This window comes from Lineus longissimus, chromosome 8 (genome assembly GCF_910592395.1).
Source record: "Lineus longissimus chromosome 8, tnLinLong1.2, whole genome shotgun sequence".
NCBI lineage: Eukaryota > Metazoa > Nemertea > Pilidiophora > Heteronemertea > Lineidae > Lineus > Lineus longissimus.
In genome coordinates, this window is record NC_088315.1 from 6,312,425 (window position 1) to 6,334,997 (window position 22,573).

Here is a 22,573-nt window from a genome sequence, read left to right on the forward strand (position 1 = left end):
CAAGGATGTGTATCTGTTCAGTAGTGCAGTTTTCCCTGTTCTGTGTTTGCTTATGACCACAGAAAATGACCTTTGTTTGGCTTGGACCTTCCAATGGGCTATACTTCACCTCTTGTGTAAGACACATGTTCCCTTCAGACTGAGAATATGACATCAGAGTACAAGCACATGCTCATTCTTTTCCCATGTCACATGGTCACTGCCAAAAATCCACAAGAGAACAGTCTATGGATTACCCAACCTAATGATCAATTACACCGATGGTTGGCAACCACTCTAGAAGCAACACTCGCAACATGTTTAGAGCAAAATTTCACAAAGCTTTAATACTAATCAATCAGATCTCTTCCACTCCCCCGATTCCAACCCATAAAAACAAACAAAATCTGATTAATAATAAAATACTTTTTACTTCTCGATTCTATGAAATAAGTTTCTACATGGGTATAAATATACATCAAAAATGGAAATACGTATAAACTACCGGTACAAACATTTTAATTCCATGTGAAGACATTATAAATGGATTGGCACAATGATCAGGTTCATGGTCTATTTACTGGTATTAAACACCCTGGAAAATCAGCACCACATATCCTTGATGGGTATGACATGACATTTTCTGCATTTCTAAGATTAGGACTTTCGAGTGTGGTGCTGAATTGGGTTAACTTGATGGGCCGCACGTCTCTCCGAAAGTTCTCCTAATTTGATCACAGACATCTCTACAAGCAAATTTCTGAGACAACATGTCTGCTTAAATTCAGATTTAAGTCTATAGATTAAGTTTTTTGATGATGTCATGATAATTTGTAAACAAGCTGCACACACATTCTGTATGGGTGTCCATTTGGTGTTTGTTGGGCAAGCTGTGCTCAAACCGGTCTCCTGTTGATCTCTATAGTCTTTAGTAAGGCTGTCCTCTCAGTCAATGACAATGAATGTTTGTATGCGTCAAGCATACCACAGCCACTACGGACATAAACGCGCTACTTCTTTTCTTTTACTTTCCCCTGGATGTCGAGCCTGAGCGCACTGTTGATCATCGAATTAACTTTGTCAGTCTTTCTCCGATTGATGTAATCGGCAGGAATCAGACCATCCTGGTGAGGAAAAAGAAAAAGACATTTTAGACAGAGTATAACTCGTACATCACAGACAGATGTTTGTTCCAATCAATTTTTTTCCTTGAACTTTTACAATTGCTTTTAGAGCGCAGTTCATCGACCTGAGCATCTCTGTCTCAAAGCACTGTACAGTGACAGATATGTAAACCACCAAATGATTGTGCCTCTTATTGCCACACTATCTGATGACACAAAAACGAGAAGGCAACATTGTACACACCTTATCATAAGTCTTTTCAAAGTCTTCTGGGGTTTTCTCCAGGATTAACCTCACAAATGGATAGCCAACACTTTCCGGTAGAGCATAGGCGTAGTGCAGTGGGTACCGGTTGCACTGGAAAAGAGATTACATCAATGTAGAGACGATCTCCTTCAATAATACATAACACAGCTGATTCACAACAGCACATGTAAATCGTGTATAATGTCAATTATCATCACTTCATACATTACAAGAGGATTTCCCGAGCACAGGTGGGAATAATCTGGTGACTGACCAATTCCATTGTTGTGGGGGTCGTGCTGTCGGTGAACAGGGAACTTATAATTTTTCAAGTGTGCCCGAGGCAGTAGAATGTTCAGTTCAAAGAAAACCGCTAACTACTGATGAACTCACATTATCCGACAGACTCTTGAGAATGGGTCGATCAACCAGGAGATGTTTAGCCGTATCGTACTGGTTGTAGACAATAGCCTTGATCAACGCTGTGAAACCATTCTGAAACATAATAAAAACAACTGAAAGTTCAATGGTTTTGGCGTCAATTTACCAGTCAAGCATTGAGAAAACATAAACAACTGAAAGTTCAATGGTTTTGGCGTCAATTTACCAGTCAAGCATTGAGAAAACAAAGTTCAATGGTTTTGGCGTCAATTTACCAGTCAAGCATTGAGAAAACATGTTTTCTCAATGCTTGACTGGTAAATTGTTTTCTCAATGCTTGACTGGTAAATTGACGCCAAAACCATTGAACTTTCAGTATTTCAATTCTTAACCAAATTGGGCTTTTTTCTGTTTCTTCCTTCACTTACCTTGTCTCTGTAGTTTGCTTTATTCAAACTCGCAGCTGTTTTCACATCACCAGTGGCAACCGCTTCGAACAATTCTTTGGCACGTGACTGAATCAAAAATATTACTATTAGTACCACTAAAACATCAAGTGACCGAAATCATCTGGTCCATAATTGATATCAAATAAAAGATTGCCAGAAGGAGAAATATCAAATATCAAATATCAAATCTGATAATAATTAAGAAGAGGTCATTATTTTTTAACATGAAAGAAATTTGAAGAATTCTTACCTCACAGGCTTTTATCATATTTAACGTCTCTTTCTCCTGAAGGAAAGAAAGGATCGCTAATCAAAATTTTTCAAAACAACACAACACAACACAGCAAAACATTTACAGCACATCCAGAAGCACAACCTGTGGTTCTAAAAGGGGCGTAGTAGACTTTTGATAAGTCCCTGCACAAGGCACAGCAATCCTTTCATAATATTACAGGAGCAGTTTAGAAGAATGAGTTTTCTGCTGGTATAGACAACCATTAATGTTTACTCACCTGAACAGCATGTTTGAAGTTCTCCACACCATAAAAATCAACAGCAAGGAAGAGCTTGTCCAAGTCATTCATACCGGCGACAAACTGAAACAATGATAGCTTATGATCAGAAGATCTTGACACATTCATTTGAGATGTGCGGCTGTGAGACAACTTCCAACAAGTCTAATGTTTCAATTTCAATACCAAAATGTGAGTATAAACTCATTCCTCTATCAACTATGATGCCACCCCAAAGTTTTGTCAAGGATATTATGAAAAAAATGTTGTATACTTACGGAGTCAATATATTTGAAAACATCCTCTCTTCCGAAAACTACCGCAAGTTCCCTGGGAATCATTCCTTGCTGAAAATGAAAATTAGCTTACTGTAAACACAGAAATGTTGGAGGTAACTTTATTTCACAGTTTTCTGAAATTGCAACTTTGACATATAATACTTTTAACTCAGCGTCAACTACTTTTGCATGAAGTTACTTTCATCAACTTCTCCAAGACCATCCAACTTGTCTAACTGATCAATTACATCTTCTTGCAAATAATTCTTCTTTTGCAATTGCCAGTACCATATCCTTTTGACTGAGCAGCCGTCCATTGGTGAAACTGTTCACCCACTCAATGGTTTTTATGGATGCACAATTGCCAATCAGGACATGGAGACCATTGTAGCCTTGCTGAAAATAACAACAAACATTAGATTAGTAAACGCCTCTGTCCTCAAATGATATCAATAACATTATTGCATTACACAGTCACAATTAATGACATGCCAACCCATTTTATCATAAAAATCTTGGTGTAGATCAGTTGCTGTTTCAATGGATGTGTTTAGAATAACAGGAATGACGATTAACTTTTGTTTACAATTGTACTTACTGAATTCTTCTCAAAAAGATCCTGAGTTCCACTTTCACACACAGCTTTCACGATTTCCAAAGGCATGTCTCGGGCTAAGGCAACGAATAAAAGCGGGACGGTGGTATCTATTTCATCATTCTCCTGGACCCTGAGCCCTGTCACTGCAGCACCAGCATTCAGTAGCACTTTGACCAGCTCTGTGTTCTGTCTCTCAATGGCACAAACCAAGGGGGTTTTACCCTTCTTGTTCTGCAACAGCAAAAAACACTCAGTGGAAGTATGGAACTTGGGGGATTGGTCTCCTTAGCCTTTCATTTTCAGCAACCAGCCAAGAAGATGAAAAGAAAATGATTGAATATCTTCCTGTGGTCTTTAAGAGTCTTAATTTCAGAAGGGACTGATATATCACCACAGACCTACCCTGTATCTAATGTTGATATTAATCTTCATTCCAGCGCCCCGCTTCAAGGACAGCCGCACATCTTCTGTCTTTTCTGCTTTCACATTGTGGATGAACTCCTGGAAGAGATGGGAAAGGTTGTTAGATGCCGTGGGAATGTAACTTTTTGATACTACAGGAAGTTTCGGAGAGATGCATGAAAGTCACAATTGAGAATTATTGCCTTGGCAAAACTAAGTGACGAGGATGAAGCGTACATTAGCTAGGTATTTTGACTGATAAATGCAGATAAATACAAACTCACAAACTGAACAGTCGCATCTACTCACATTTGTAGCCAGGTTATCTTTTATGGCAATCTGCAAGCACCTCCAGGCATTTTGGTCCTTCTGGGCCAAAGTCTCTGCAAGTTGTAAAGCTGTCTGACCCTCTTTGTTGATGACTGTCTGTAGTGAGCACCACAGCCGGAGAAGTTTCTGGATGGTCTGATACTGTTGTCTCTGGATGGCATTCACTAGACCAGGCTGGAATGGGAAGATTAGGTTTTGAGGTTTGTTCACAGTTTTAAGGTATCTCCTATTGTAACAAAACCGATCACATTACACCTACTGAATATTCTTCGAGCAGTTCCTTCACATCTCCCTCAGTCTCGTCTAGAGGACACTGGCCGAGCTTGTTCCTGATTGTGATATCCGCTCCACATTGTAAGAGTCCTCGCACCAATTCACGTCTGCCAGTCCTGACTGCAAGATGGAGGGCTGTATCACCGGCCTGAAGTGGAATATTGGATGAAACATCATGACACATTCGGCAAGAATCCAACACACTGAACCAAATGGGAAATTGTTGGCACTGTAGGTCAGTTGTTAGACTCATAATGCTACATAATGTGATATCCATCACGATTGTTACTGACATTATTGGGAACCCATTATAGCAACATCTTTTGAATGAAACACAAAGCTAAGATTCCCTCAAGAAACTTTGCCTTGAAATTAAATATCATTGACTGTACCTCATTCTGTGCATTGACAGGAACCCCACGATCGGCGTAGATGAATATGGCCAGCGGGTCGTTCTGAAGTACGCACTGATGCATCAGTGTATTGCAACCCTGAAAAAAAATCAAAGTTCACACACTACTATCTGAAGTATTTGAAGATAGAAAAGAAATTTTGTGGATAGAGCATAAATTTGGTTTTTCTACTCAATACACAGCAGCAACTACACTATTGTCAACACATCTGTACACTCTCTCTGCACAAATGAAGATATCCCATTAGCTGCCAATATCAAATATCCCTAACCCCCAAACAGAATAGTCAATGAGTATGATTGATGTTTTCGTCGTCATGACAATGTCATGGTGTCGTGGCCAGTGTTGGCTCAATCGTTGCTGACTTCCTTTTAATGATTGGAATGTATTGGATATTGTATTGAGCTTAATATCCTGAGGGAATTAGGACACAGATTCATAATCAACTAATGGAGTGGAACATGAATTACACACAACTAAGATGGATTTGTATTCACTTTAACCCTCCAAAGCCGGAGGCAATGTCTGGTACCAAGTTCAAAGAATAATGGATTAGAAATGCACTGTTTTTCATTTCAGAAGTCACAGCGAATATGTGTTATGACACAGAAACCTCTAAGGGGAATTCAGGCTACAACATGGCTTGTATGGGTGGATGGGAATCAAACCACTGCATTGATGACACTACGCTGAATCTGACATAGGCATTAATGACTCTGGAAGGGATTGTCCTCATATCCATGAACACATCAAAAGAACAAATCCCTGTATTTCGGCATCCCAGTATCAATCAGGATGAATGTAAAGTTACAGCCAACTTTAGACTGCTTAAGCCCGGCCCCCCCCCCCCCACTCCCCTTATTTAGGGGGTACATAGGCTTGTTCCCAAGTTTTAAAATCACCCCCTAATGGAAGGAAACAGCATTTTTTTGTACCCCCTATTTGCGGGCTTTTGTGAGGAAATCGGACCCTATTCTCTCTGCAGCGTGGAAAGAGCGGGAACGGGGTGGCGGGAAGATTCATGACCGCATGCCCCTGCGCGTTAGATAATTTTAACCGGGGATAAAACGGCCCGTAAATAAAAATCTTTTCGGGGAAGAAGACCCAGGGAAGGAAAACATGAGAAAATATACCCCTATTTTCAGTTTTTGAAGGGAAAATAGCAGTAATAACACCCCTATTTATTGATTTTTCGAGGATTTTTCCCCGAAACAAGAGTGAAAATTAACTTTCTTTTCCCGAAAAATCGGGAACGCGCCTGCGGCCCCCTTGACTATGGAAGTGGGGGGGCCGGGTGCTTAAGTTGAGAAAACTGATGAAGAGTCACGCCTTATCCTACTCAACTTACGTGATCAATAAAATCTTTTCCAAATTTATCCACCGTCTCTCTGGCAATCTGGGTTGCTAGTCTATCGTGGTACGGCCTCACAACTTGGACAGGCCTCTCAATTACGGCATCCCTTTGATGTTCAGAATATCGCTGAACTGTTTTATCGTTTACAGGATGTAATTGCCGTCCATCGACTTTTTCCAAATATTGCACAACGAGATCCAGATCTTTACTGACAGCGAGCTCATAGGCGTCGTACTCGCCAGGACATCTTGTGTTCAGATGCGATTCAAAGCATTCCCAATTGCAGCCCTGGTTACGATACTGGAAAACAAAACCATAAAGACATATTTACTCACAACTGAAATGTAGGAACCCTGTCTCGATTTCCTGAAATGCAACTACATGTACATGTATGTAGTTGAGAAATACTGGCAACTCTTTATTAAACATCCTGACAGAAAGACTGAACAATGCAACACTCCTACCATATGACACTTGAGAATTCAAAGAGATCAATTGAAGAACCAGCCTGACTCAAGTGACCCTCACAAGATCGAAGATGTGACATCTACATTCAAACAAAAGAAACTGAAAGTGAAATTCGGTACCGCATACAAAATTCTAAGTCATCTCGTAGTAGGCTATCAAACTACAAGTACCCATTTGTTCTAAATTCCAAAGATTGCAAATGTTTTTTGCCATTTTATCATCAGTTTAGATTAAAATATGGATTGAGTGCCAATACTATTGCACTCACACTGAAAATAGCGACAAGAAATCCTAGCTTCTTTAGTCAAATACCTCCCAGATCAAACTGTTCCCTAATACTTGCGTAAATATCAAACCAATCATATATAGTGACTGAGGAATAACATAAGTTAATAATGCTAACATTTCAGTCATCTGCAATAGCACATAACTTACCAGACCAGAGAGTTTACAAAGGCTAGAATTACATTGCGTTTTATTGGTATATCAAACAGGTTTTATTTGGACAATAAATGACAAAGAGCGACAACCTTTTTGATATAAACATAGCACAATTAGGCAAGTGAAGAAATATATGTGGTTCTCTTTCAATTTTCTGTCAACACTCCCCACTGTGATCTCCTTTGAGAGATGGGAGATGTTTGACCACTAGCCTACTTGAGAATTCTTGGCTCCTGTTTTCTAAAACAGACAGTCTTTTTATTCAATCTACATTGCAAAATTTCACCGACACGGAGAATTTCAGAAACCAACAATATCTTTCACTACGCCGTAAAGTAAATGTTCCAGGACCAGTGTTCCGGCTTATGAATTTAATGGGACATTTTGCAAGGCTTTATTTGAAATCCAATGAAGGAATAAAACAAATGTTATGTCAACTTAATTCTGCTTTTACAGTTAGACATACTCCTGTTTGGCCAAGTCAAACAAAGTAACAATTAATAGCTAGATATATTTTGATTTGACAAGAACAGTTTGGGAGCTTTCATTCACCAGCTTATATTAGTTAACTCATTATTTCGTGACTTGAGGTTAAATCACATAAGTTATTGTCGGTAAGATTTATGAGAAATTCCTTCATAAGCTTGGACAAGTCTAGTGTAATACATGTACGGGCCTGATCTCTTTGACCTCTGTGTTTGAATTCATATTTAATTGCAGGTCTTAACATAATTTTGGGCATTTAAGCTGGGGCCTTGAGAATCTCAATCTTATTTAAACCCTTTAAACCCCTTTGATGGGACACTAGTTCCTCACAGCTCAGTTCCTATACTCAATACTGCAAGGCACATGAACCCATCACTTCTGGGTTGAGAGAAGCAATGTAGCTTGTTCAGCATCTTGCTCAAGGAAACAGATCCATATTCTGCTAGTAATGATCTGTAAATGGTGTACACTCACCAGATTTTGAGAATCAGATCCACTACTACTCGGCAACTGAAATGTCACATGAATATCGGGATCTAACCTCCGTGGACCAACCGGCTGAGTGTCAACCCAGTTTTGGACATACAAGTACTCATCCATGGTCGATTTTGAAAGGTTCAAAATAAAATACTTCAACTTGATCAGAAATCACAGAAAATATATCCAATCTTTCAACAGAATAAGATTTCTTCTTGTAAGACTTAAGTCTATTTGAAGATGATGTCTGATCATAAAATGCATTATGGTGTCAGAAACGCTTATCCATATTGAAACATGCAGTTACACTAAACAATACGCATCCATCCGAAAGCTGACATGAATAATTGAAGACATCAAGGCATCGAGGAATCCAAGATTATCATGTCTCATCTTATGCACAACACCTTAAGTCCCCAAAGGTGTAATAACCTGGCAGTCAAGAAAATCGTATCTCGAGCTATCCAGAAGGATAAAGGAGTAAAATAGTAATTTGCACAACAAATAAATATGTTCAAATATGAAATATGAGCAACTAAATTAAAGTCAAGCAATTGATCTTGTCAACAATTAAGACTTGAAAACTTTTCAGCATGATTGATATGACATTTTCCACTAGATTTCACACTTTTCTCTCCAAACAAAATTTATAAGAAAGACATGAGAGGAACACATGAGAGCTAAACCATCCATCTGTGACTGACTTGAATAAATGAATAAGTTCAGAAACCCAAACTCAACCTGAAACATTTAAGCAACAAACAATATATATTTACACACCAATGGCTTTTGAGCATAAAATATTTTAGACACTTTTGAAAATATTTACAAAACCTAATAAAAAGTAATAAATGAAAAGGTATTTGCAGCTTTCAAACAGACTGCCTATGAAGGTAAAGAAAATCTTTTGAAAGTATCCACAGGGCTTATTTTGTGAGCTAAGTTTAAACAAGGCGTTCTTTTATTTCATCTCTATGTCAAAATGTTTTTAATGCTTCATTTACCAAAGTCGAAAGTTAAGATTTTCGAACCACACCAAGAAAACCTATTGGACATTTAGAGAAAATTGACCTACCTTTCTGTGCTCAAACCAGCAAACTATAAGAGTGACAGAAAGAAGTGCACCCTTAAGCAAAACCAGCAAAAAATATATCCCCAAGTCTGTGCTAGTTAAAGTCAGCTATAACCCCATGGGGGAAAATGACAGACAGCCTGAACTCTGAGATTAAGGGCTCAAACCTCACATCTCAGCATGAACCATGACTAGCCCGTCAAATAATTCCCCAACCTAAGGGTCAACAGATTCTCCACATACCATTTTAGGCTTACACTTTTTTGAAGTTAAATCATTTTGGCGAATCAATACTGATATGTGGAACAAAGTGTGGAAAAGATTAGGAATTGATGTAAATATATGCAATGGCACAAACACAAATTCATGAAAGATTAAAAGTTAAAAGTGATCTACCAAAAACTGTTCATTAGGATGACTTTATTTGGTCAAGTTCATTTATAATAACAAGGAAAGACAAACTCCAGGATATTGAGCTTGCATTAAATGGCTATGGGGTCATCTTTTTTCAATACTAATCATGAAGCTGAACACTTCATGGCCCATCAAGACACAGAGCTAGATCTTAGTCATAACTGAACCTGTTTTGGGGGTTGGCTTTTAGAAATGAATTTCACAGATAACCTTAACTTACGGAATAGTACTTGCTGTAGCTGAACCCTTTCTTGATGAGGGCTATGGCAATGTTAGACTCCCCATGGTTGATGGCACAAACCACAGGGTCTCGATCAGGAAACTGAAAATATATTGGTTTTATATTCATAACTGATATGACAAGTCTGCAAAGACTGTCAACAGACATGTATGCGGTAGGTTACTATACCTTTCGAAAAAGGTAAATTGTACTGCATGCACCCAGTTGAAATCAAGTTGTCAAAGGTGCAATTGGGATAAAACTTCATCACTCATTCAGTAGTGTTTTCCAAAGTGTAGGCAAAGTATATTTCTTCTTGACATTAACTTGTGCTCTCATGATCTTGACCCGAAGTACTCATCTACATAATACTATACTATAAACGCTACTTACAGCAGCCTCCACTCTCTGTAGGTCATCCTGGTTCACGATGAAGTCCAACAGCTCTTTCACACTGCTGTACACCCCGAGGGCTACGGCTTGCTCAAGCTAAAGAAAGAACAAAATGGGTAAAATCAGCCAAATGACACTTCAGTCATGAATAAGTTACTATGTTTGCATGATGATGGTCTCGTTATTACTTAACATCTTTTTACTATAACTAAAAGTGCATAAGCAAAAGCCTGTCAACAGGCAAAGTTTCACAAGCATTTCATTTGTGCCGATTTTGCCAATAAGCTCAATTCGACCTGGAAGAGCAATAGGCCGCCTACCACTAGTTCCATATCACTACCACTGTTCGCAAGGCCTAGCCGCGCCACCAATGATAAAGTAAATGAAAACGTTTGAAAATTGTCAAACCCTCACCAAGTGTCCAAATTGTCGTCCAATTCAAGTAGTTAGTTGGGAATTGCATCTCTGGTCTGCGAGTCAACTTAGCCCGGACTGGGAGGATGAAGACAAACCATCAGAAGTAAGGGATCAAAAGTTAATCGAAAGGCCAAGCTCCAAAGTTGTCCAAAGCTTTTGTACAGCGCAATATATTACGACCTGCTGAAAGAGGTCATCTGGACAAATATCCGGTATCAATAGTTTTTCATCACTGGTAACACCATCTATCAACAGATGGGTATACCATGTCCAGATAACCCCTTTGAACACACCTGAAGTAATGCCGACAGTCACCGACATCTATCTCAGTGAACCATGACTGATATTAGCAGAAAGCTTTGTGCAGTTTTTTCCATTAAGTCATCCTCCATTACCCTGGTGTTTTCAAGGCTTCTACTGTGACCACCAGGCATAGTTAACATGTCAAATAAAAGTGCAAAGGCAGAGGCAAAGCTATTTACACGTTAGCTTGCATCAACAATCACGACACAGAAAGAACTCAACGATTGTGTAAATTGAAATCAATTTATTTGCACCATCATAATACATAAAATGAACTTTACATTCTACATGCATGTACATACAGCATTGGCCGAAATTATCAGGGGGTGGCGCATTAGGTACATGCTTTCCTTTTGGTCAGAGAGCAGCTACTTTTTTGCGCACTACTACACAAGGAACATATCATAACTACTAATGTAATTCTTTTTGCTCTCACATATTTGGCACTCAAATTTCCAGTGCTCTCATGGTGGGCCTGCACCTCCATTTTCCATAATTCTGGATCTACCGGGCAGATATGAGGACAACAAACTTGAGTTTAAATTTATATCCAGTATCTAAAGAGACTATAAAGAACTATTTAGCGCCACAAGGCCCAATGTTTGAACAAGTGTTGTGACAGACATCATTATCACTTTAAGTAAAAGATACAATAAGTACACATACTTGGAAAATACTAACTCACATACACATCATAAAAAATAATTTACAACACCACAGTAGGTTATTTTAGAGAAACCTTTTGTCCTATGAACATACATGCAATGGCTATTAATTTTGGTTTTTGTCCTTTCAACAAATGAAAACAATGATATTGAGGTCCTTAAGAAACTCAATGGCAGTATCGAACGCTGTGATGTATGCCAAAGAATGATAAGCTATAGGGTTGATAAAGGTTAGTTGAATTATGGCAGCTGCAAAAGCAGAAAAGATTTAAATGACTGACATATTTTGAGACATTGCCCTTTGAACTGATCTAATATTTTCGTCATTGATGATGACTCTATGAAAACAACTTAAATGCTGCTCATGATCTTTGGAAGACAAAATAAGGTCGGAACTACATGGTTTGTTTTCTCAAATTCATTAAGCACCAATGAAAACAGTATGCATGAAACCAAGACAATCATGAAATGCAGCTTCACACTATGTATCAAAATAAGTTCCCACTCTGCAAGTGCAGTTAATTTAGGCAGCAGAATCAAATACCATCTCATCAATGACCAAAAGTCATAATGCCAAAAAATCTACTGTAAATTGTCTTTTTAGAGTTCACCACAAGATGCAGTAACTCAGAAAATTTGTTGAATAATACATAGCCCCCTTAACTCATGAATATATCAAAGCCTCCTACATCTTAAGTACGTGCAAAAGAGATATCCCTATCAGCAAGAAAGAGTCTTTATGATCAGCTTTTGCTACCAGCTGTGTTCGATTCCTGTTTTTTCTGCAATAAGTCTGTATGTACTTATACTCAGGCAAGTTTTTCAATTTTTTTCTTCTTTCATCAAACAAGTTATACAACTTGCCCATTCAATTTACAATTCGAATAAAACATGAAATAACTTACCATAAAAAACATATAAAGTTTTGATACAAAGATATAATACAGGACAGATGCAGATGTATCTACGGCTATATGTACTGGTACATTTACAACACGTTTTGTTAATTTGGCCGAATTTAAACTCTCGTATCCTATTGTTGATGGATTGTCTGTGTTGGCAAAAGTCCCCTCCCCAATTTTTTTAGTAATGCTCACTGATCTTTAACTCAATCCATCACTTAGTGCTTCGCACTCGGGCTAAAATTAGCTCAGAAAGTACGCTATGACAGCCAAAATGACAATAAAAATTTGAAATAACGTCTTCTTCCTAAACATCAAGTTTAATTCTACAAAGTTCTGTCCTGGTTCTAGGTTAACAGGTGAACACACAAATATATATCCTATACAGTAGGATTTCGTAGAAAGTAATTAAGTTTCCCTCCAGGTGGGGACAGTATCTTGACATGCGTAGAGATCAAGCTGTCTCATCTCCCACATGTCAGGCTTGGTTTGGTCAGCCTACGACCATTTCCTGAAAGATATAAAAGTAAAACTAACCAGAAAGACTAATATGTGACTCGCTCTACCAAAACTAGGCGCTTGTCGCATCTGAACTCGACAGGTTGATACGGAATGAACAACAAGTCCATATCAACCTGTCAAGTTCAGATGCGACAAGCGCCTAGTTTTGGTAGAGCGGGTCACATATAAGTGATGTAGACTACATGTAGTTGTTAGGCAATAAAATGGCCGCATTATTGGGTCAGCCTTTGACATATTCGACATCACCCCAGACATGACATTAAAATCAACAGAGCCTGACCGCTTAACTCAGTAATGTTTGCCACTCCGGTGTGGCGGGGATAGTAGTCCTAGGGCTGATAGTCCGTGTAACAACAGCCCGCATTGCTAAATGTTTTGGTTAGGGTTAGCGGTACAATAGATCATGCTGCTTAATTGGTCAAATACAATGCTACCGGACTATGACTCCAGGGGGACTATATCCGCTGTCACACCACCACAAAAGGTGCTCATCTGGAAAGAGGCAAATTGATACTTCGGCAACCTGAAATTGTGAGCTCAATACGCCTGAACCTGTCACAGAACCTTTCCTTGTGACCTCGGGTAAGTCAATTTTCATCATTTGAAACATCCTCAGAACGAGAAAAGGCCATAGTGATATCAATGTCATGAGGTAAAGATGTCAAATCAGGGTTTGCTCTTTGCCCAGATAAATAGGTCATAGCTGACAGTCCAAAGGATGACATGATTTATGCACGGCAATAAATATTATGAAAGACAAGTAACAGAAATGACAGAATGACAACTGGCTTCACGTTAAACTGATAAGGCAACAATGTAGCAGATATAATTTTTTGATGGTATAACTATGGTAAGGTTCTCTGGTGCAAAGTAATAACTTGACACAATCAGTCGCTGAAGTGCTCATTCATGTACAATATTTCCGTATTGATCAAAAAATGGCATGTAAGTTCTTAAAATAGCTGCAGTCCATAAAGTGGTTTCATCCAGAACCTGTCATCACAGACAGGACAGCTCCAACAAGTTCTCAAGTCGATATTTAAAGATCGTCTCAAGTCGGGGCAGGATATAAGTATCAAGGTCAAGATCAAAGCATTGCAAGATAATGGATCAGTAGGAACTCAAATCCAGAACCTCTTCACTTGGTTCAGAATGGGTCAATATTTAGTGTCAGTCTCAAGTGGTTAGGAACAGTAGACTTTAGTGGGATGACCTCAAGACAATGCAAAACACAGATCAGGAAATTCCTTGCTAATGATCATTTAGTGATTTTATGATTTTAACAGTAGAAATCCTAATAGGAAAACTCAGAAGACATGTTGCCTTTGTATACAAGGTTTATATTACTGTTCTAAAAACCTACCTCCTCCTCGAAAATGTGACATCTCTCCATTAGCTAGCTTGCTTTTTTGTCCTCCATCAAGCGACACACTTTTTTCAAGTCCCTCTCCTGAGCCATCTGCATCGCATCGTACACTGCTGGACACCGGGACCCCTTGTGTAATGCGTAACACCACTGGTCACACTCTTGTCCAGGATACTGAAAAAATAAAACAGAAAAACTCTAATTAAACTGTGGACAACATTTGGGCAAGTGCATGACAGAGAAAGTTAAAGCTTTGAAGTTAAACTATCGTTGTAGATATCAGAACCGGTTTGAAGAGAACTTCATCATCAAATTAGGCACCTTCTGATTGTACCATTTTTCTCATGACAGATACGAGACTCATAGGCAGAATATGACTTTAGTAGGCACAGAAAGGACACTGTACAATCAAACTCAAGAAGGAATGATGCATTAAGCCAGACGACTGTTGGAGGGGCAGTCCAAAGCGAAGCACCACAATTCCTCTGGGGTTGATGAATGATGTCATTACTGATTTCAGGGCAAATTACATGTATACATATTCTAATATCTTCTCAGCCTCCAGTTTACACTTACATTGTACTTCAAGTCAAATGGGAAGCCTTTTCCCACTAAGTAACAAGCCACGTCCTCCTGCATGTGGTCAACTGCATAAGTGACTGGATCACACTCTTCAAACTGAAAACAAACAAAATACATGAATTAAGAGCTTCTGCTTTTGCCAACATGTTTTTATGAATTCTGTGTTATCATGCGAATTGAGACAATGAGGAAACAGTTGAACTGTTATTGAAATTGGAAAGTGAAAGTTTTTCTAAATTCTGATAAAAAAATGTTAACGTACATCCCTGACAAGTGTGCCTATCACTTCCGGCGAGGTGACAGGTGATAAGAGTTCCTTGACAGCCATCAGATCTCCCAGCGTCAACAGATCCTCAAGCTGAAAAAGGAAGGATTGTGATAAAATAGAAAAAAAAGACAAGTTGGAAATTCTTATAAGTGGCATGGGTGCTTCAAATGCGTGATAACCTGGTAATGTAATGTTGACATTTTCCCTTTTGTTTTAACGAAGTCGTGTGCTACAACCATATATCATACGAATTGATAAGCTGTTATCGCCATAGAGTAGGAGAGCCTTCTTATGGGTGTTAATTCAGACATACGAAAAAAACATCTACCTTTTTGGCCATTTTCGTCTCAGCCGAAGGTATCTTCAGAGATTCATGGAGAGGCGGCAGCCGGTCCATACTGACTCTCCTCTCCAGCTTAAGGCCATCTCCTGGCTTCCACTTTCCACTGTGAATGTTTTCAATCAGATTTGCTAACAGCGTCATCTTCTTCCTCTTGGCCAAGTCGAGCGCTGTGAACTGATTAGGACACGGGCTACCCTCGTGTAATGAGTAACACCATTCGTCGCACTCAAAGCCTGGATTCTGAAAGAAGGAGAGACAAGGTGACGACTATACCTTACCACTATTGCTGTTGAATAACAAACTGAATCATTGGTTTTAAACTAGTTTGCGACCTTAGACAAGTGATCCTACTTTGAGTGCCATCTCTGTCGTCAGTGATGTTGCTTTCAACTGTGATTCCAGAGTACCATACTTACATCATAGTAAATGTGAGTTGGGAAATTCTTCTCGACAAGATAACAGGCTATCTTCTCCTGTTGACAGTCAATAGCTCGAATCACAGGATCGCGATCTCCAAACTGGAAAGATAAACCACATCAGATAAACAGAAAGAAGAGCAGAATTTTATAAAATAGAGATATGGCCATTACTGACAAGATCATCATTTAAAACAATTATATTTCACGAGTCTGATAAGAGCCTATGTCTTACAGTTCACTGCAGGTGTTGCCATCAAGTCCTCAAAGAGCTGAATAAACAAACTAAACAAACTAAACAGCCTTCAACACTTACTGCTTCTAAGATTGTTTCAACTTCCTCAATTTGAACGATGGGATCTAAACATTTCCTGATCTCACCAAGCTGGCCATTGATGATCTTATCTTCAAGCTGAAGCGGAGAGAAGAAGATTGACTGGTGAAATGCAGTTACACAATGCCGAAAGTGCTGTCATCATGCATGAATTTACTGAAACTTGGTATTTATAGAATTTGTATATCCACCTACATGACATCATGGTTGACCACAACACATTTTCAATCCCCACAAGGGAATCACAAATTGGTCCAAGACACCTACCTCAGCGGCAAACTTCTCATATTTGTCCATCGTACTGAACTGGCGCTTGAAGTTGGCCTCTTTTAGCGACCATTTCTTCTCTGCAAACTCCGTCAGCGAGTCTACGCTGACACGACGATTTGATTTGAGCGTTTCACCAGGCACCCGTGTACCAGATCTGATTTCACCCATGAGTTTCTCGATGAATGACATGTTCTTCTCCTCAGCCAGTTTGAGGGCATCATACTGCGAGGGGCAGGGTTTACCAACATGGAGGGCATAGCACCACGGCTCGCATTCCTCTCCTGGTTTCTGGAATCAACAATTTCAAAATGTGTATCACAGAACCACTGATACTCGAGGCTTGCACTAGACTTTCTTTATTAGGAGTCAGTTTTGGAAAGATCTTGGGAGTCCAGTTTAAGGTGTTTAACTCAATACGTCGAAAATTCAAGGTTCTTTGCCAGGTTTCATGTTTCAAAAGACTCTTTTAGGAGGTAATCTCGAGGCCAGAGTTATTACTTCAAGTCCGCATTTTGGCATGACTGAGTCAATATATAAATAGAAGGTGATTCCTTTAAGGTTAAAAGTCAAGTCAGTGCAGCATACTGTTTTTTAGTAGATGTCCATAACACATAAGGTCTTGCATTGCATGATGTGTCCTAGTGCATTATGTCGTGAAGTCATCATTCGACTGGTCAACCCAGCACACGTCAGACCAGAATACCACACCAGTCTACCATAGTGAAATGGTTATAATCTCATCAGATAAAGTACTTACATAATATGTGTTGTTGAAGGAGAAGTATTTCTCAATGAGATAGACAGCTATCTTTTCTTGATTCAATTCTATTGCTCGCACAACGGGGTCTCTCTCTTCATACTGCAAGAAAATTGAAGAGATGGCTTACTTGGGTTTCAATAGGATCATGCGAGTTTGAAACAAATAAACTGGAGTTTCTAAGAAAATTCTACTGAAGCTTTTCTATGGATACAAAAATACTCGAAAGTGTGTAGTTGACTACCAAGTTGACGGTAAGCTATCTTCCAATGTTTATACTTAAATGAACATCGCGAAATATCAATTCTAATCTAAATCTAAAGCATGTTATGTGTAAGTCAATTGCCAAATTGATCAGTTCATTCCTGGAGGAAAAGATTTCTATAAATTCGATGGTTTTTGACCTCTTTAAGCGATATATGAGCTTCGCTGTTATGCTCTTTCAATATCCCCTTGGGTTTGCAACATGAGGTTAGAAAGGCTAGTGCTATAAAGTTAACAATGACATTATCAACAACTAATACCTACCCCCGGCATGCTTCCGAACTGCAATAAGAAGAGGGCAATGCATTGTTTTTAAAAATGCTATGAATCAATTGATGGATCATTGAACAGGCAATTTCACAAAGGAAGTTTTTTCAAAGGAACTGAACAAGGTGCTGGAAGATTCGAACTGGATTAGGAATTGGTTTCTAAAGTCGGTGGATATCCTTCTCTAAATGTTAGTAAGCCTTCACAGCCAAGCGGATACTGCCTAAACGAAACAGCATGCTAATGGCATTGAGATGAGGACAGACAACAAATGGAACTTGTATACCCTTCCCTTGATAGGCAAAGGTTGCATTGAAGGACACAGCCAAATATTGTCATCAGGGAGCAGCAAGGACAAGATGGAAATGGTCTAATAAGTTGGACTTGTTTGGATACTGATGGTTTTATTCACGTAGTAAGGACTAGGATTTGAATGATAAGGGCAGGTGGCAGAAAGGTTTTGCCAAATGTACAATGTGAATGAATTCAGTTCAATCCCTTACGTACCATGTCTTGAATCTCCACGATCTGCTCATAGTCAGTGATTGGATCTAAAAGTTTCTTCACTTCTGCCAAGTCTCCACTTGCGATGGATGTGCCGAGCTGGAAAGAAGACGCGGATTAAATCGGAGAAAAATGACAAAAGTTGAGACTAAACCTACCACGCATGTCATCAAGCAAGCAGTAAAACATGACCTGGCAAACCTTTTGTTGGTTTTTAAGACTGTCTTGACTTACTCTTGAATTATGGATTTCATTTTTTAGATGTTTGTGGAAGTTAGGGTTACCTTTGCTTGAAACAAACAAAAATATGAGGACCTAAATTATTTACAAGGTGTGTTAAACAACTAAGAATATCTAAGTGCCATGATGACCTTTTAAAAGTTAGTTACAGAAAAGAATTTACGTCCCCCAAAATCTACCTATTTTGATGTTATCCTCCATTAACACCAAAGCATCTTGGCCTTGACATTGCTATGTCCTTGATAATTATTTTAATTATAAGCATACTGGTAAATGATTGGTGCACAACCCTGAGACAGGATGGTGTTGAAGGAACCTCATGATAAACGTCTCCCTGCAACACGCCCTCAACCTTTCCAAAACTGATGCCTGGCTTGAGACTCACGTCAGAACCCCAGCCTTCTCCAAGGCCAATGACTAGAAATCCGTCACTCCATGTTTGAAAGTGCGCCATTAACTTTTATGGAATATCTAATTCACTAAATTTTAACAAGCAAAAGCATACTATTTGAACAGCTCTACTCAACTTCTACAGTAGAAGAGTCCAACATACCCTCAAACTGTAATCTTTGTATCCAGTTCAACGCCCAATGATCGAAGAATCGAAATATTTCATAAAATGAAACTATGATGAGTTGACTGCGATAGTCGATACACTTTGAAAAGAAAATCTACATTGCCAGCATTATACTATTGAATGGCAAACTATTCCTGATAGGCCTAACAACCTTCATGTAGATGAGTAGCTCACCTCTCCATGAACAGCTCACATGGGTTATGGAACCATGCAAGAGGATCGGGTGATTTAAGACACTGAAACTCAAGGTCTAGCAATTAGCATGTCTAGGGGCCCACTCTTGTCCCTGCCTCTTACGGGGCAAAATGACTGATGGCCAGAGACAGTACAACGAAAAGGTACATACATCCACAATGTGGCGTACATGTACTGTCAAATCAAAGTGTGAAGATTAAAAATCTTTCAGAATGTCCCAAGAACCAAATCGGAATAGCTGATACACTTACCCTTTCGGCTAACATTTTACACTGGCTACTGTCCATTTTTAATGTCTACTTATCATCAACCAGATTCGCTGCAAATAGAAAAGGAAATCAGGACTTGTAGAGGGGATCGGATACTAAATCACAGTCAAATAAGCCAAACTGAGATCCAAATAAATGGTGCTACCCTGAGATGCGATAGAAGGTTTAGCATTGAGGAACTCACCTGCTCCTTCTTTCAATAGACAATAGGTAGATGAAAAGCTACGTAAACACAGAAAATGCTTTCTGACAGGCAAGTAAACAGCATGGCCATAACCTTAGAGAAATCAAACCAAAACAGTGTAGTTTTCCCAAGAATCAGTATCACGATCAGAATGTTGATAAACAAGAGATGTTTAAGTCACGTGACAATAGGATCCGGGTCCATGCACAATAACACAGCTGACCCAGTTGAAAACCCGGGTACAGCTGATCGAGCACTGAATCAATATTACCCTCTCATGGCATTCAAGGATGTTTATCAACTCAAATCATCCCAATTGCATGAATTGAATACATTCCCAGGTTTGACCTTAATGCAAGGACACTGACAGCATCATGAAAGTGGAATGCAAATTAACCACAAAGCAAAGATGATACCAACTATCCTAACAAGAGGTTCAAGAGCTCGGTGCTCAGCTGACATTGACAGACCGAGTGTTCTACATTCTATGAAATAGTGATGCCCATCTGAAAAGTGAAATTCTCAGGAGCCCCAAGCCATATTACCCGAGTACCTCGCTGTGCAGTGATAGGAATGCCAAGAAAAGACTGATCAACATAGGACATACCGTGATTCATTTTACACGTTTAAGGCATACAATCAGTTTTTGACATTGAAAATTGTCGATATTCCACATACATAGGCCTACTTCATGTTCTGGAAAATTCATCCTAGTTCAACTCCTTAACCTGACAAATCACTGACAATCATCCCAGAGGTAGGTATGATGGAATCCAAGCAACACCAAATCAAAAAATTCCAATCTCAAAAAAGACTTCACACTCACCGGTTATTCCAAGTCAAGTCAATGAGTACATGGAGTATATAGAGAAAATCCAATCTATTTTATACCTTCGCTTGACAGATGAGATAAACTACTCCACTTTCACATGATATATTGAACTGACCTGGTTTTGATGATGAGAGCAATCTGGCCGAGACAGGTTTGCCAGGAAATTCCCGGCAAAAGACGTAACAATATCATGACTTGTGCACAAATCTAGTAAGGCCACCAATGTCAGTCAAAGACTCTGACCCCAGGGCCAGGGATTAACCTGGTGACTGACTGATCTGAGACATACATTCTTCAAGCATTGTATGAATAAGCAATCATGAAAGAGGTCAGTCAAGAAAGGCCGATTCACCAACACCAAGACAGGACAACGTAGGCCTACTCACTACTCCTGGAATTTGATTGAAAGAACCTACTAAAGACGGGAATCCGAATTATGGATATGACCACCCAAACTCAGTTAAAAACACTGAAAGTTACCCAGCAGGCAACTAAGGTGATTGAATATTTTGATACCTCATAAATTTGTATTGTACATCCTCAGAAGACGTGAAATGATATTCAATTCAAGTCCACAGACCAATAAAGTAATAAGATTATACCTCCTGCAGACTAAATAATCTCAATAACATCAGGTTACATGTATTTAAACCCATTCCCACAATGGATAAAAGAAAATTGGGTCATCACCAGGGGTAACAATTGGCATTGACTGAGCGATAGACCCAAGCTGAAGAGTGAAAAGAACTATATGGTCTGCGTTGAGACAAGAGAGTGTGGGTCCTCAAAGCACAGCATGAAAGAATGATCACCATTTATAGCATTTGATATACCCCGTATCTCATTGCTCCCAATTAACCTTTGATATCGAGGTTCACTGACTTGGGACTGCATTTCTGGTGATAGGCCTACGAACAGACGATTTCGAAGAAGTTTGTTTTGGCGCTGACTAGTCATGCGTTTCACCTGGAACAAAGTTCCCAGTGGGTTATGGCATTGTCCGAAGTTTGCTAAGGCCTTCTGATGCATTCCGAGAGTGCAGATACTATTTTTTTTGGCTCGAATTCTTCAAAGTCTTTCGTCCTTGTCGTCCTAAAAACAAAAGCCCATGGCAAAACAATCTTAAGTCATCCAGAAGAGAAGTGGATGAAACATTTGACCTTCCATTCCAATAAATTTTTCATTCTCATTGGCATAGACCTAGCACTAACTGCTCATGTGATAGTAAAAACCTTGACCCAACCAGGCCAGCAATAGGGGGAATACTCAGCTGTGTGTGTCAACATTACATACATGCATTATGCATGGACCATACAATCAATATTATGATCCATGTAATCATGTATAGAAAAAAAATGAAAATATCAACATCAATTTTGGTCGATTTCATCCATAACAACACTTCGATTGCCAATTAACTTTGGCCTCTTGTTATATTGAATTTATGACAATTAATTGCCCATATGCACAACTATACTAACCTATTTTAACTTTGATCCGAATGAAATTCTCATTTAACTCACTACAACGTGTACAAAATGTACGAAGAAGTAAACAGGGTCAATATTTTCCACACTTGCCGGGACTACTAGTTATTGACCTCGCTAATAGGTGGATGACTGATGAGGAAACTCACGTACAGGGTGGCCCAGAAAGGTTTTCCCTTGCACAATAGAATTCTGTTGTGTGTCCGTTGTGTGAGGGAAAATAATTCTGTAACAACAGGTGTTTAATACACTCCTATTACTGATACAAATTAGCCTCCTGGCAATCAGGTGGGGACAG

The 22,573-nt window shown here is 39.1% G+C and overlaps 2 protein-coding genes across 7 annotated transcripts; both read right to left on the reverse strand.

The window, feature by feature from the left end:
* Positions 1-390: 390 nt before the first annotated feature.
* Positions 391-22,327, reverse strand: LOC135491995 (alpha-latrotoxin-Lhe1a-like). 6 transcript variants are annotated; one of them, XM_064778027.1, is made up of 18 exons: positions 22,270-22,327; positions 19,755-19,822; positions 10,312-10,407; positions 9,919-10,020; positions 6,335-6,640; positions 4,966-5,064; positions 4,560-4,721; positions 4,280-4,474; positions 3,971-4,069; positions 3,569-3,799; positions 3,259-3,366; positions 2,971-3,039; positions 2,693-2,776; positions 2,431-2,466; positions 2,160-2,246; positions 1,744-1,845; positions 1,348-1,461; positions 391-1,103 (listed from the first exon to the last, which is right to left on the reverse strand). In XM_064778027.1, exons 2-18 carry the CDS (start codon positions 19,788-19,790, stop codon positions 990-992), a joined length of 2,040 nt encoding a protein of 679 aa, XP_064634097.1. In that variant the 5' UTR covers positions 19,791-19,822; positions 22,270-22,327; the 3' UTR covers positions 391-989. The 6 variants fall into 6 exon arrangements, with proteins under 6 accessions (XP_064634097.1, XP_064634099.1, XP_064634098.1 ...); XM_064778029.1 differs by lacking the exon at positions 22,270-22,327 and adding an exon at positions 21,305-21,374; XM_064778028.1 differs by lacking the exon at positions 22,270-22,327 and adding an exon at positions 20,783-21,036.
* Positions 11,265-19,699, reverse strand: LOC135491998 (uncharacterized). Its single transcript, XM_064778043.1, has 12 exons — positions 19,285-19,699; positions 18,495-18,590; positions 17,985-18,002; positions 17,457-17,558; positions 16,697-16,987; positions 16,412-16,507; positions 16,096-16,197; positions 15,665-15,919; positions 15,331-15,426; positions 15,063-15,164; positions 14,484-14,660; positions 11,265-13,109 (listed from the first exon to the last, which is right to left on the reverse strand). The coding sequence occupies exons 2-11, from the start codon at positions 18,495-18,497 to the stop codon at positions 14,517-14,519; spliced, it is 1,209 nt and encodes a 402-aa protein (XP_064634113.1). The 5' UTR covers positions 18,498-18,590; positions 19,285-19,699; the 3' UTR covers positions 11,265-13,109; positions 14,484-14,516.
* Positions 22,328-22,573: the final 246 nt, after the last annotated feature.